A 15533-nucleotide genomic window follows, 5' to 3' on the forward strand; every position below is an offset into this window, starting at 1 on the left:
TATTGACGTCCAGTTCTGTGTAAATTTGCCCTAGACTTGAACTGTCTGTTTGTGCTGGGACAACATCGGTGTAGTAGGAATCTCTATCAGGCACCATCGTGTCGGTTGGCTCTGTGTTAGTGTAATCCGTGCTAATGGGTCTGTGAAATTCCCCAGCAGCAGAACCTTCAGCACTTTCAGCTGTGGGCGAGTCTGGAAGGACAGGAAGTTTGATTCTTTGGTGGTCATCCTGAATAAAAGAAATAAATATAATAGTCAGAGAAATGATAAGCTGATAATTGCATCATCACAATGTTAAAAGAGGTATTTGTGAATGTGTTATGAACTCACCTGCTTTAAGTCCGATATTGCACTGGTGCGGTTGGGAGCAGAAACTGAGAAGAATGTATAAAGTCTTGATTGTTTTGTTCATAAATGGATCATAATGAACTACAATACTGTACGAAGACGTCACATCTGTTCTTGTTTTGAACATTTATATTGAATCAGATTAAAATAAACTGTATATTTAAATTCTGTATTCGCCAAACTAGAATTAAATTCTGTTTCAATGATCAGTAAACATCAGCATATGGTGGCCACCCCATTTCATTGGATGATATTTGACTAATCAAGAAGCCCACTTGGCTGATAAACAAAGGTTTTAGCTCTCCCTTGTGTCTGTCCCAAACTCTCTAATCCATGCACATACACGTAAACCTTTTGCTCAGACTGAGGGGTGCCAATTAAAAACATGAATGAAGGAATAAATGGCCAATCTGAAAATAAAAATGTGAATAAATAAACCAATTTATATATATGAAGAATTAAATCAATTTAAATGTGTCCATTTATTTGATATTTAATAATGTAATTATATTTAACAATAAAACAACACGAACACTTTAGCCAATGGCAAAAGTCAAACAATAAATAAATGCCATTAGCAAATAAATAATAATAATAATAATAAAAAAAAGCAATAATAAAATTGCATTTTAATAAATCATTTTTAAATACACCTTTTATGTTACATTTAATTCCATTTTAAACATAAATTAAATAAACAAATTTAAATGTGTTTATGTAGTCAATAAATAAATTAGTTCATTTATTTACGTTTTGAATAGATTGACTGTATATTCCTTAATTATTTTTTTAAATTGGCACCCATCAGCTTCAATATATAATATTTGTAACGAAAAAAATAAATAATTATAATCAATTATATAACTGCAAATGCATATACTGTATCTCATTGTCAAAGGTCATGTGGCGTCATGTACCGTCAGCCTGTGGGTCATTGTGGTGTTGGTGCGGTTGTGATGATCCACAAATCTGCTTACCTGAAATATTGTGGCTGTAGTGTTTCAACACTTGAAACAGGCCAAACAAACCCACGCAAAACAGTGCGCAAACACACATCAGCGCCACCATCATCATGAACCTCGAATAAGAATCTGTTGATGCAAAGCTGAGATTGACGTATCTGGGGTAAAAAGCAACTAAATGCTTTTTTGTGTTTGTGTGAAAAGTCTCACCTCCTTGCACTTCCTGATTTCGTTGAGTGTTTGGTAATTGTGGATTTCCTGCACAGAAAACGAGAGTGAAAGTTCACCTTCCCATAAGGAAACCCCAGCTCACATTGATGCTTATACTGTACAGTGTACACTGTATGAGTCATTGTGAGACATATAAAAGGAAGTCAACTCGGGTGAATCCCATTCCATCAGTATCACATCCCATCTGAAACCAATGTGTCTCTCAGGCTACTTGTGCATAAATATGCATGTTTTTCCTCTACGTTTTGGCCTTTCGTCCACACTGAGACAGCATTTTGTTCAGTGATAACGGAGCTTTTCGAAAATGCTCTCCCATGTGGATACATATGAAAACGCCATCTTCACATTTGGAAAAAACTGACAATGAAAAACAATGACTTATTTGTTGTCATGTGCTCCATTCGACCAAAAACAATCAAGATGGTGGTCCATGTGGGTGGCTGTGGCTCAGTTGGTAGAGCGGGTCGGCCACTAATCACAGGATCCCGGGCCCACATGACTCCACATGCCGAAGTGTCCTTGGGCAAGACACTGAACCCCAAGTTGCTCCCAATGGCAGGCTAGCACCTTGCATGGCAGCTCTGCCGCCACTGGTGTGTGAATGGGTGAATGAGTCACAGTGTAAAGCGATTTGAATAGCATTGTTAAAGATAACTGTAACTTTGCACATCATTTACATTGCATTCCTTCAGAGGCGACGATGGAGATGAAGTTCACTAGGCATTGGTGTCCGCGGCAGAACACCAGGATAATTTCATTTCACACAGTCCGTGGAATGGCAGTTGTTTGCATGCACATTTAGGGGATTTCAGTGTTTTCAAATGCTTCAGTGGTGACGAGCAATGTTTTGAAAATGGCAATGGACTGAGAGGGTTTCGAAAACAAAAACGGCATTTTCAAATGAATCCAGATTAATGTGGATGTAGCCTCAATGGTACCTCAAAAAGCCCTGTGACTGATGTACAGTCAGCTTTTCTGAATACAAATGATCCCAAACAGTGTGTCAACTGATTATTGTAAAATGGGTAGTTGAAAAATTTGCATTGACATGGACTTCATAAGTCAACATCAAGATTTGAGGATTTTAAGATGTTATATTATGCATTATGCAGTATAAATGTCAGCTATGACTAACCATTTTTTAAAAGTAGATGCCAGTTAAATAATGTCAATATGTTGAAAATGTAATTCCAAATCTAGAGCAGAATGGCCGTTGGATGATATAAATTCTGATAAACATTGACACAGTTCAATAACACTTGTTGTATGCAAAATGTACTCAATTTTGCATGAACCTGAAAGTAACTGACATAAGAGAAAGTTAACAATAAAAAGTTAAAATTTTGATCTTACCATTGGTTATTGTTAACTGGAATTCTGAGTTGAAATCAGGTCTCAGACTGACATCTACACCAAAGCAATACTTCCCAGCATCTTCTAGGATCAGACTATAGATGAATGCAGTAAGAACATGAGTTGTGGTGTTGTCCAGAAGAGCTATTCTTCCTTGTCCAGACCATGTATCTTGTCGGGTGATGTAAACACAGTCCACAGAATCTCTCTGAGCAGGGAAGTCGTTCATCCAACAGAAATACTTGCTGTGATGTTCATACCTTTCAGGATAACTGCAGGGGACTGAAATATTGCTTCCCAAATATCCAGTGATGTTGGTAGCCAAGGATGTATCCATTTGCCTCAGAAATAATGACAGACCAAGCACTGATAACAGCAGCAGTTTATTAATGACGTAGAACATCTGTTAAACTCTGCATATATTTCTAATACATTTACTTAAAGAGGAAAGCAGCATGTGCATTCCAGTAAATTCATCATTTTAAAGGAAGTTCAAGTAAAATCGTACCTGAGAATCTGACAGAGGTGACGGTTCTCATGACTGCCTGCCTGAAACTGGACTCCCGCTACCTGTTCTCACATTATAATATACAGTATAATGTGTTTGTGTGTCCAAGAAGTTACACTTCCCTAATACAACTGGTTAAATTAACCAACAAAACCACAGCACTGAAGGATGGCGCCCACTTGAGGACAGACAGTGGAGGTAATTGGCCATAACTTGCTTCTGGGTTGCATTTTTTTCCTATATTATATTTAATTAGTATGCCAATGAATTCTCAAATGAATTGCTTATTGGTATTGGTATATAAATTAAGTAGGCCTAAAACCTTTAAAAGTATCTGAGGAGCGGTCTGAGGTACTATGGACCAGTATCAATGTTTAGTGAAGTAGTAAAATAAGTTAAATGGCTTTAAAGAGTGAGTGCTCATTAAAGCGTGTCACTCACATATCATTTCAGATTTTAATGACGGCAGAGCTGCCATGCAAGGCGCTGTGTGGGAAATTATTAAACATGATATTATAAAGACTTCTTGTTGGCACACTTAAATAATTGCCGTTTTTATTATAATTTTACTAAAGCTAAAATACATATTAAAATATTATCTGGAAAATATTTACTTAATTTGACAGTGTATCATTCTTAAGCTTAAGAATTGTTAGATCTACTTTATAATAATAAGAATTGATCTATTGTCACACATTATACATACATTTTTTTCCACATATCCCAGTTAAGCTGGGGTCAGAGTACAGGGTCAGCCATGATACGATGCCCCTGGAGCAGATAGGGTCAAGGGCCTTGCTCAAGGGCCCAACAGTGGTGTCTTGGGGGCCTGAACCCCCGGCCTTCTGATCAGTAACCCAAAGCCTTAACCGCTGAGCCACCACATTAAATTCAATATATATATTGTAAAGTGGGTTAAGGGAAAGGATGAGGTAAGAACCGACTTGGCAATATAAATAATGGTTTAATGAATAACTGAACCCAAAACACACAAACGTAAACACAGAGCAGCTGCATGTCATTCTCTCTCTCTCTCTTGAAGCCTTTATCCCTCACGCGCCCCCATCAGGCCACCCCACCAGCCTGCCCCCGCCCTCCTCTGGAATCATTATATATATATATATGATTATTTTTTAAATTATTGATATTATTTATTGAGAAAAAACGATACATACCCTGATCTGGCAAATTGTTTTAGTAAAAAAAAAAAAAAGCCCACATACTCGGATGAAGTATCACACCATGCGCTGAAATGTGTACATGCGCTGCTGATGCAGGTGCGGGCAGGCAGTTGCGTGCCGAAGTACGTGCTGTCAGACTGCACGTACCCTTCCCCAAAGCCCCATAAAATCGTCATAAACTTTTTAGGTTCCCGGCACCCCAAAGGGGGGAACAAAGTGACGTGCCAAGCATGGGAGCAGACCGCGCCTTTTCTCTCTCTTTGTTTCTCGCATAGAGTTAAAGCGGCTGGGGCCATCTTAATGCTATCACACACATCTGGGAAGGCGTTCTTTTCCAACTCCTATTCTTTTAGGGGGAAAAGACCCCGCGGAGACCACCACCTGTCCAGGCTGGGGGGAGGTAAAGAGTGGCTAAATACATAACATGACCGGGGGTGCAGCAGTCGTGGATCTGGAGGCGAGAAGTCTTCGACCGGGGTACCTGGACTGCTGGAGTATGGCTCCGGGTTGCAGTGAGAATGGCATTTGCGGGCCGGGTAACCTAGGGAAAGAGAAAATTGCTGTATTATGTGGGCACCGCAGCCCGAAAGGTGTGCGGCAAAGAAAATTATTTTCCACTGGGGGACAGAGTGTTCTGCTTAACAGTTCCAGATCAGACATCTCGTTCCCTGGGTTGTCCGTCTCAGGAACACTTGGGAGCCTTTCCGGTCCTTGAGGACATTCGGGAGAAGGGGGCGTGCGCTTCCTGCGGGGCACTCGATGCTGGGGCTGAGAGCTGGGCCCAGGTTGAGGCGGAGCTGCCTGATGTTTAGAAGCCGCAGGAGGACACCATCGGCGAGCAGACGGAGCATGGTGCGTGCTGGCATGGTGGCAGGGCATGATGTGGGAAATGTCCTCCATCTGTTTCTTAACCGCTGAGAACTGCTGGGTGAAGTCGTCAACGGTGTCGCCAAATAGACCGAGCAGGGAGACGGGGGTGTTGAGAAAGTGTGTTTTGTCTAAACTTTTTAATGCCAGCCGTGTATTTGCCCTTTTAGAGAAATAAACTCTTATATTCTCAAAAATATTCTCTTTTAGCAGCACTGTCGAAGCACCCAGGGGCAAAGATGCACTGGCGTGCAGAGAAAGAAAAAGCCACTGATATTCGCCATAGATCCAACAGCAATGCTCTGCAGAGGTGAATGAAACAGTAAGTGATCTCAGCTCGCTGATCGCACAACCGCTCGTCTCCGAAGAAGAAATCTGAATGGATAGACGCATGATTCCCTTCTTTTATAACCGTATGTCCGGGGGAGGGACTTGCAAATTCTGTCTGCCAATTTCTCATTGGCCTTTTCTCAAGTTCAGAGGTAACCGAGGCCATCAAAGAAGTCCCCTAGTGTAGCTTTACTCAACACAACTTCGAAGTGAGCGACAGATGGGGAACATACTGTTTTGGTGGCAGATAAATGTGTCCTTTATCAGATACAGTACATACTCTGACAGTATGTGGTTCTGGACACAGCATATTATTGTAAGTAGTGGAGAAATGTTTTATCTGTCCAGCAGGAGGTGATACATGTTAAGCAGTGTTCTGCACTGTGAAATGCACACACAATTTCCAATAATACTTGTGTGATTTGAATGTTGGTCACTTTGGTGTTTTGTTCATAAACATATGATTTTATTGACTGTGTATGAATGAATGTTGGATGCTGTATGACAGATTACAACCTATGGAGATGGACTCAAGATTGCACTGCATATTTATTGCAGCTGATGTTTGACTCCACTGAAAAACTTTCTTGTGACATTTCCCTGTCCAGCTCAGTAGGTGGCAGTAATTCACCATAAATTGGATTGCCAACTGGTAATAAAGATCACCAGAAGAAATACTTTCTTGCCTGTGACAGTGCTATGGATCATGAAAAAGCATTGAGCTAATAGTACAGAAATAAACTGCAATGTTGATGTCAGAGTTGTTGTTGTGTTTACTTACATTTACTTGAGTGATTTTTGGGGGGAAAAAATTTACTTTTAGAGTAGGTTTAAAAGTGGTACTTTTTACTCTCACTCAAGTATTTGTAATTATTTTGTTTTAATTCTTTACAATGGGTGGTGTTTCAGTTGTTGCATTACTGGGTTAAATTTTAATGAATATGTAATTTATTGAGAGATTATTGAATGGGACTGATGTCACAGACTGTCACTCAAGTCATCAATGCTGCAGCATCAAACTCTTCAAAGTGAAACACTTTCTTTGCTCCACACAGTGAAATTTGTCATTCAATGCCTTCATTTAACACTTCTCAGCTTCAATTTATGGCAGCACGCTGAGGTAAGTTGTGGCTCTAATGATAACGTAGGCTTTTCTGTGACATGGTGATGGTCATTTTCAGGGTAATTCTGTAAATAGGCTCTTGTGACGTCAGTTTTTATGTGTAAATTTTTAAATCAGTGCTTCAATATACAGTATCAGTGCACTTTGCTCGCATCCCGCATGTTATGAGCAGTATTTATGAGCAAACTATTGCAGCTACATAGGGAGGATTAACTGTATAAATCCATGTAAACATCCAAGTTAAGTGTAAATGCCTTTTGCTCTGCCGTTCGCGTGATTGACAACTGGAGCGTGAACAGATAGCATTTCTGTGTACACAGTGAGGGGCGTGAGGCAATCGCACTTGAGAAATGTGCGGGCGCGAGTCGATCGCATGGCGAAGAGACTGGCTGTGTCCGAAATAGTTTACTTATTCACTATTTCCTATGTAGTGAATGGCAGTTAGTGCACTATATCACAGCAGTAATGAACAAAATGAGTGAGTGAATTTGGACACTGATGTATACACAGAGTGTCGGAGCTCTGGGACTGTCACAGAAACAACGTCACATATGAAATTTTAAAATACTTGGGCCTTACTTGTTATTCATATTAAATAATATATTAATGCAATAAATCTTCATTCTGTTTGTCATTTTTAGTATATACTATGTGTTAATATAAAGAGTAAACACATTTTATCAAATACAGAGTGCATTTTAAAATATATCTGTATGTTTTGTCTCTCTATATGTTATTTTAATAAAGAAATTATATGTCAAAAAGTAATTTACTTTATTCAGCATGAAATAAAACATTGCAGGAGTGAATAAGCAGTAAACTCCCAGCTCGTACATCTAACCTGATAACCATTGTTGAGTGTACATCAAATGTACACTTGAAATTAAAGTGCATTGTGGGTAAGAATGAGTAAACAAAAGTAGGGAACAAATTGCTCACTCAGAGTTCAGACACTCCTTCAAAATGGTGGACATTCAAAATAGTGCACTATATAGTGGATAGGGGGGCAGTTTCAGACATGGTAAGTGTTCTGCAAATGGGTTTGGTGCCCTACGCAGGCTCCATACTCTGCGTTTAGAGAGCGGCAGTACTGCTGTACATAACTAATTATCTAAATTCTTTCGACACTGAAAACTGTAACTACACTGAAACAAGAATTCACGCAGCATTTTCAAAGCTATACAATAGCAAAAGTAGGCATTAATAAAGCATGATCTTCCTTTGGTTTATATTTCAGCATTATATATAATGTCCCTGTGGGACATTGTTCACATTTTCACTGTAATAATTACTAGAAATGTTTCCAAACCTCTCTTCTTATTGACAAATTCATCCCTAAAGGGATAGTTTAATTCTCATTATTTACTCACTCTCGTGCCACCCCAGATGTGTATGACTTTCTTTCATCTGCTGAACTCAGATTATGATTTTTAGAAGGATTTCTCAGCTCTGTAGGTTCATAAAATGCAAGTGAATGGGTGGCAGCATTTTAAAGCTAAACAAAATCACATAAGTCAGCATCAAAGTAATCCATAAGACTCCAGTGGTTAAATCAGTATTTTCAGAAGCGATGTGATAGGTGTGGATGAGAAACAGATCACCTACACACACATATGGGGTGGTTTGAGGGTGAGAAAATGGTGAAAGAATTTCCATTTTTGGATGAACTATCCCTTTAAAGTGATAACTCAACCATAATATATTCTGTCATCATTTCCCAACCCTCATGTTGTTACAAACCAGTGAGACCCTTTGTATTCTGTGGAACACAAAAGATGTTAAACAGAATATTAGGGATTGACAGTCTCAGTCACTATTCACTTTCAAAATATGGAGAAAAAAACACATACACTGAAAGTGAATAGTGACTCAGGCAAACATTCTGCCTAAAATCACCTTATTGTGTTGCATGGAAGAAAGAAAGTCATATGGGTTTGGAACAACATGATGGTGAATGATGACATAATTGCCATTAATAATAATAATAATAATTCTGTAATACATGTTAAATGTGTATAATATAATGGAATATAGAGGAGTTGATGTCCATTATGTAATCTGTTAAAGTAAGGAGTTACTCACTACTTGAGTACTCTTTTAATTATTATGTTAGTACTTTTACTTCTACTTGAGTAATTATTTTCTTAAATTAATTGTACTTTTACTTCTTCCTGATCAATTATGTTCTTAAAGTAATTGTAATTTTACTCGAGTACATTTTTGGCTACTCTACCCGCCTCTGGTCTGATTGATCATAACACGTGGATATGTGAAGCAGATGTAATAATACCACACAAATAAAACACAAATTCTTCCTTTAAGATATAAATAGTTAAGGTTAAAGACATTCACGAGTCCTTTGTGTTGAGTCGAGTCAAGTCTGAAGTCATTTTAGGTCGAGTCTGAAGTCTTTTAAAATGCATCTCTAGTCCGAGTCTCTAACTTGAGTCCCCATCGCTGTACTATGGTGTTGTATGTGTCTTTTTTTAAAGTTTGAAAGACCCAGTCCCCCATCTGCATTTGTTCTATGGAAAATAGAAATTGTATTTTTGGGTGACCTGCACAATACCTTTTTTCCCCTATTAATCGTGACCCGGTATATTTCAAGTGGTTTCAGATCATTTGTTCCTGTGTTTGGGTGGGAGGCAGCAGGTCACAAAAGGAGAGATTAAAAAAAGAGGAAGAACAATTTGAGAAAAAAAAGAGGAAGATACATTTCTTGCCTGCATTTGCAATTTCTTTTAAAAGTGTCATCTGTGCTCGTCTGCTTTCATTTGAGTGTTGAAGATCAGACTCACAAGAACACGGTAAGAGTTGCACTTGATCATGTATGAATATTTTGTAATTACTGCTAACAATGAAGCCCCAATCATACAAAACTTGAAATGAGAAAGATTATCAGTTATAACCTCTAAGAATCCTCTGTATTGTTTTTTAATCAGTTTCAATGGTGTAAACTATTAAAGTGACATGTTTTATTGTTGTGTTTACAATGCAATGGACAGATGTTGTTTAATGAAAATGCTAATTAAGCTAAAGATAACATGGCTTATTATTGTGTGTAATGTTTTAAGTGATGTCCGTCAGAATGGCTCCTCCTCTTCCTCTGATCTTTCTGCTCATGATTCCGGGTGAGTCACTGATGTTTCATCAACACTCAAGTGTTTTTGTTCTGCAGTCACTGATGCCGGAAGCATTCCCGCTAGCTTCTGTTAGCATTCCTTTTTATTGCAATGGCACAACTGGTGCATGCATCACTGGAGCTGTGTGACCGGTGTTGTGCTAAATACAAACATAATCCTTCTAACTATCCCCACTTAATATCTAACATTGGCTAAGAAAATTGTGTAAACATCGCAGAGTGTGATAGGGTTAGTAGTATCAGAGCTCCTTGCAGTAAATAGGGAACAATATACAGTAAGTTGATTCATGTATATATATATATTATAAATACATTTCAGAAACCTGACACTTTTTATAATATTAAGTGTACAATGATGCAAAACATAGTTTAGAAGTGAAATTTGTTTTTATGGTTAATGTGTTCACTAATCTGCTTTTCTTGAAGGTCTGTCATGACCCTCTCCAACACTTCTGCAGAATATCACATGTATCTCATTTCTCTGAGTTTGTTCATTATTTACAGAAATTCCAGTTTTGACTGCAAACAAATATTTTAAGAAAGTCTTTGTTAAATGAACTTTCCTGGTCCTGTAGAACTCATAAACATACTTTTATTTTTATATTAATATTGTGTTTCAGGGGTTTATAGTGCTGATGATTGGGGTGTGAGTTACAGCTCTAAATACATCTGTGCACTAAAGGGGTCATCAGTGATAATGTCCTGCACTTATAAATACCCTCCTGGATATAAGATCGAGAAAGTGTTCTGGACCAAAACTTATGTTAAAGAAAAAGATGAAGAGTTTCCAGATCTGTTTAATGACCCTGAATACAGTCAGAGGATTCAGTATCTGGGAGATAAACAGCAGAACTGCACCATCAGACTGAATGATGTGACACAGAAGGATTCACACAAGTACTATTTCAGATTCATTACTAATAAACCTGATGGAAGATGGATTGGTGAACCTGGAGTGACTCTTGATATCACAGGTAACATTTTTCACAATTCAGTCTTGATTGTTTTTATTTGGGTTTATGATCTCCATTTAAAATCAATTATATTCTGGGAAAGAAATCTTCATCCACAATATATCCAGATGTCAAGTGTTGTTGTTGTCAGATCTTCATGTGGAGTCTCCTGAGAGCGTGACAGAGGGAGATACAGTCAGTCTGACATGTAAAAGCACCTGTAATCTGTCTGACAGAACAACATTCATCTGGAGGAAAAACACACAGTCATTAACTGAGAGAAACAATAAACTCCTCCTGCAGTCAGTCAGAAGAGAGGATGCAGGCAGATATAGCTGTGCTGTACACGGACACAATCTCACATCACCTCATGTTGATCTCAATGTTAAATGTAAGTAAATCTTAATTTATTAATTTCTTTCCAGCAGGAAGTAACTATCACAAGATATGTAGACTGTTGACGCAGAATAATAAAGAAACCTGCTTCCACAAACATGAATTTTCTTGACACCTTCAGTCGACTGGAATCTTATATTTTATATATTTCACCTGTAGATCCTCCAGAGATTCCTGTAATCTCCATCAATCCATCTGGTGAAATAGTTTTGGGTGATTCAGTGAATCTGACCTGCAGCAGTGATTCAAACCCACCTGTTCTGAACTACACCTGGTTTAAGGTGAATGAAAGTTCATCTGTTGGATCGGGACAGAGTTACAGTGCACTACAGAGTGGATTCTTCTACTGTGTGGCTCAGAATCAACATGGATCTCAGAGATCAGCTGCTGTATCAGTGACAGGTAAAGATTTGATTCATACTAGATCACACCTGTATAACTTCACATCTCTCTTATGTTTGAGAATTCATCTTCATGTTCTTCCTCTTTCAGTCCATTATAGATCTGGTTGGCATGTAGTGTTGGGGATCATAGTGGGATGTGGAGGATTATTCATCATCATCATCATCATCATCATCATCATTCTGTTAAAAAAGTGAGTTATTGTCATTCAATATAATTAACTTTCAGACAACTGTAGGTGGAAATAGCATATATTTGATTATTAGTATTGCATCTTTGAACACTGCAATTATTTTAACAGGAGAAAAAGAAGCGGCGCTATAGCTGAAGACCTCACAGTTAAACAGGTAAATCATCTGGAACACAACTGACTTTACAACAGTAAGAATAAGCAGGGGCGTCGGACTGGGGGGGTAAAGGGTACCGAGTACCCAGGGCCCGAGGCAGGGGGGGCCCCTTAGAAGTCAGTTTTCTATACATACATATTTGGTACGGGGGCCCAGCAAGATGGTTTGTACCCAGGGCCCAAAATTTGGTGCTACGCCCCTGAGAATAAGTGAAATGTTCAGAAGACTAACACATTACACAATTCATTGTAACATCACATGTATGTAAAGTATTGACTGTAATGTTGCTATTGCACCATAATCCCCCCAAGGGATCTATAATTAAATTGCATGTAGGGACTTTTTCTCAGCAAATAATAATGCATATTCTTTTATTTTAGGATGATCTCTACTCCAATATAACAGGGAGAGCTCCATCTGATGTTCATGTTCAAGAATCGGCTGATTGTGATGCTCAGTATGCAACTGTTACACCCAACAGGAGAGATCAGACTGCAGGAAAAGCTCCTGAATCCAGAGATACTGAGGAGATCCAGTATGCAACTGTCCAACATTACAAAAACAAGATGAAGAGACCAGAAGAGACTGAAACCCATTATGGCAACATTAGAGATCACCAGCCTGATGCTGCCATGAGGTTAGAAGAACCAACTTAAAGTTCACCCAAATTTTCAATTATGTCTTCATTCACTCACAATCATGTTGATACTGATCTTCGGTTTTTTAACGCTAAGATCGACCGAGACCAATTTCGATACCACAAAGTGCCTGTAAGGGATTAATGGAAAGGAGGAGGGGGCGAGAAGTGGCTTAACTATATAAATAATATTTAATTAAATAAAAAGACACACAAACACACACAGGGCAGCGACCAGTAATTCTCTCTTTCGAACTGTCATCCTTGGCCACCTTTATCCCTCGCGCGCCCCCATCAGGCTGATTGGGGACCGGGTGTGCGCTGTTCCAGCCCGGCCCCGCCCTCCTCCTCTCTACACTCCTCCCAGCATTGCCTCAGGCTGGGGAGCCCCCGGCATTACGTACATCCCCCCCTCCTCTCCTTGCGCCCTTCTGCTGTCGGGTCATCCTCACCTTCCTCGACCTAGGAGGAGACAGGAGGGGAAAACAAAAAAAACAAAATAGGCGATGGAAAGGCCAAGACACAGCGACAGGGCGAGAGAGAAAAAGAAGCTCTCTCACCGATTCTCTGATGCGCCGTCATGCGGTCCTCAATCCCTCCCCCACCCTTTCAGGCGGATGACAGCCGCTCCTCCCCGGGCGGACCGGAGTCAACCTCCGACCCCCAGCAGATAGAACGTCCCTCCGCTTTTCTAGCAGCACGGTGGGACACTCCTCCGCCCCTGGCAGTGACTCCATCGCTCCAGGCGGTCGGGGAGTCCCAACCCTCCTCGCCTCGCAGAACGCAGCCATTCCCAGCATCCGGGCAGTCGAGCTACTCCGTCCCCTGACAGATGGCAGCAGCACTCCCCTGAATGGACAGCAGTGTCGAGGACTGAACGATTACGGCCTTCACTGAACTAGTAATTAGTGATGGGAAGATCGGATCTTTGAGTCTCATTCCGCAAAATGTACGAATCTTTAGTCAAGTCATCTTGTTCATTTCGTGCATTTGAGCGGAATTAAATTAAAATTATACATTTACAATAGCCAAACCCCCCAACCCGTCAACTTATGCAAACTTTGATTATAGCCCCAATAAGGACAAAATGTTAATACAGCCAAGGACAAATTATGAGAAACAGAAATGATTAATTCACCTCTGGAATCTTCTTGTCTGGGTCATTCGTTCTTTTGTCACATGACAGCCGTATGTGCATAGCGTATGACTGACTCGTGAGGTGAACTAATCATTTATATTTCCTGTACAGCACCTATGCGGCTTTCACATAACAAACGAATGGAGGTTGCGCAATGCACATGCGTGGCCTACACAAAATGAACAAATCACTCTCGGATGAGCGGTCTGATACGTATTAATCCCTGGATGTGCAGTTGTTACAGAGCAATATCTGACCACTAGATGGTGCCATTGACCAATCAGGATAGAGTATTCCAGAGAGCCGTGTAATAAAACCTTATTGACTGCCGTTTTACTCTTTTACTCTACCTTATTGATTTGTGTGAAAGTGATTAAAAATCGTTGTTGTAGTGCCTCTAACTGCTACACTACATACAACGAGCCATGTAAAATATCAAAATGTAGGTATAGTAACGTGATTCTAAGAGACCAGTTTGGTAACATTATTGTGTTTCTATTTTGTTTTTGTTTTAGGAGATCGAATAAGCAATCTGTAGAAGATGTCTCGGTGATCTACAGCAGGGTAAAACAACCCTGAGTTCATCACTCGGGAGTACTGAGCAAATGAACTTTTCTTTTGAATGTGGGTTCTGTTTGGATGATTGACGGATTTGAACGATTAAAACATAGACTGATACCAAAAGTGCCAAGTATTTTCATAATATGTCAAATATTCATTGTTAAAGGCATTGAAAGTTATCTAACATGAATAACCTGCAGGCTGGTGGGAATATCAGGAAACGGATATGCATGTTGTAGTTTATTTGAAATATTCTGATCACCATGTTATTAACAGTGTGCATGTAATCATGGGCAATGAATTTAACTTTGGAAATGAATCCAATATGGAGTTGAATACATCCGTATAGGAAGAAATTGGTAAATAGTTTGTAAAATACATTGATTTGGTCTGTTTGACTGTGATAAAACAGTGTTTAAGAAGCATTAGATGAGAAGTAAGACACATTGCACAGTGGCTTTTAATGCGTGGGTGACAGGACTCGGGTTATTTCTCAATACCACACACACTATCTTCTGACTATCATTTTCTGTCACATCTTGTTTCTCCTTTCAGCTGAAGGCAAAAAAGTGTTGATATTTTACTGATAAAAGACATATTACTAACATATAATTGGATTGATTTACACTTAAATTAGAAATGTTGTCATAGCTTTGCATTAATACAACTGCATTTTCTATTCTTTGTGGAGGGTTAACAGTTTTGCTCATACTGTGGGGATGCCAGAAAAAACGCATCTGTGGTTAAAGTGACAACATCCATTCTTACACAATATGTCGTGTCTTGCAATTCTACAGAACATGTTTCCAGTGAAAGAATACAAGGGTGGAGTCCCAACTTCATTATTTGTTTTATTTATACCTGACTATTCCTAAAATCTCAATTATGCAAATGTTTTTTCAAATGCACAACAATAATGCATGCAGCGGTAAATGCAGAAAATTCAATGTATGTACTTAAGAAAATAAAAGTATTAACCATGATAAACTGTGGAAACATATTCATTTCACAACTGTGCAACAAATACATCCTATATATCCTATCAATAAATCAG

At 39.1% G+C, this 15533-nt stretch overlaps 1 protein-coding gene across 2 annotated transcripts; it reads left to right on the forward strand.

The window, feature by feature from the left end:
* The first annotated feature begins 9642 nt into the window (after window positions 1–9642).
* Window positions 9643–15456, forward strand: LOC127651534 (B-cell receptor CD22-like). Of its 2 annotated transcripts, XM_052137414.1 has the most exons (9): window positions 9643–9710; window positions 9978–10034; window positions 10666–11019; window positions 11150–11389; window positions 11554–11796; window positions 11887–11989; window positions 12098–12143; window positions 12524–12780; window positions 14434–15456. In XM_052137414.1, the coding sequence occupies exons 2-9, from the start codon at window positions 9980–9982 to the stop codon at window positions 14495–14497; spliced, it is 1362 nt and encodes a 453-aa protein (XP_051993374.1). In that variant the 5' UTR covers window positions 9643–9710; window positions 9978–9979; the 3' UTR covers window positions 14498–15456. The 2 variants fall into 2 exon arrangements, with proteins under 2 accessions (XP_051993374.1, XP_051993375.1); XM_052137415.1 differs by lacking the exon at window positions 11554–11796.
* The last annotated feature ends 77 nt before the right edge of the window (window positions 15457–15533 follow it).

The sequence above is a fragment of the Xyrauchen texanus genome, chromosome 11 (assembly GCF_025860055.1).
Source record: "Xyrauchen texanus isolate HMW12.3.18 chromosome 11, RBS_HiC_50CHRs, whole genome shotgun sequence".
NCBI lineage: Eukaryota > Metazoa > Chordata > Actinopteri > Cypriniformes > Catostomidae > Xyrauchen > Xyrauchen texanus.

Bases quoted from the DNA above. Each gene is read 5' to 3' on its own strand.
- LOC127651534 (XM_052137414.1), top strand. From the start codon at position 9,980: ATGTCCGTCAGAATGGCTCCTCCTCTTCCTCTGATCTTTCTGCTCATG. The intron at 10,035-10,665 runs GTGAGTCACTGA...ATTGTGTTTCAG, and splicing joins CTTTCTGCTCATGATTCCGG to GGGTTTATAGTGCTGATGAT. The intron at 11,020-11,149 runs GTAACATTTTTC...TGTTGTTGTCAG, and splicing joins AGTGACTCTTGATATCACAG to ATCTTCATGTGGAGTCTCCT.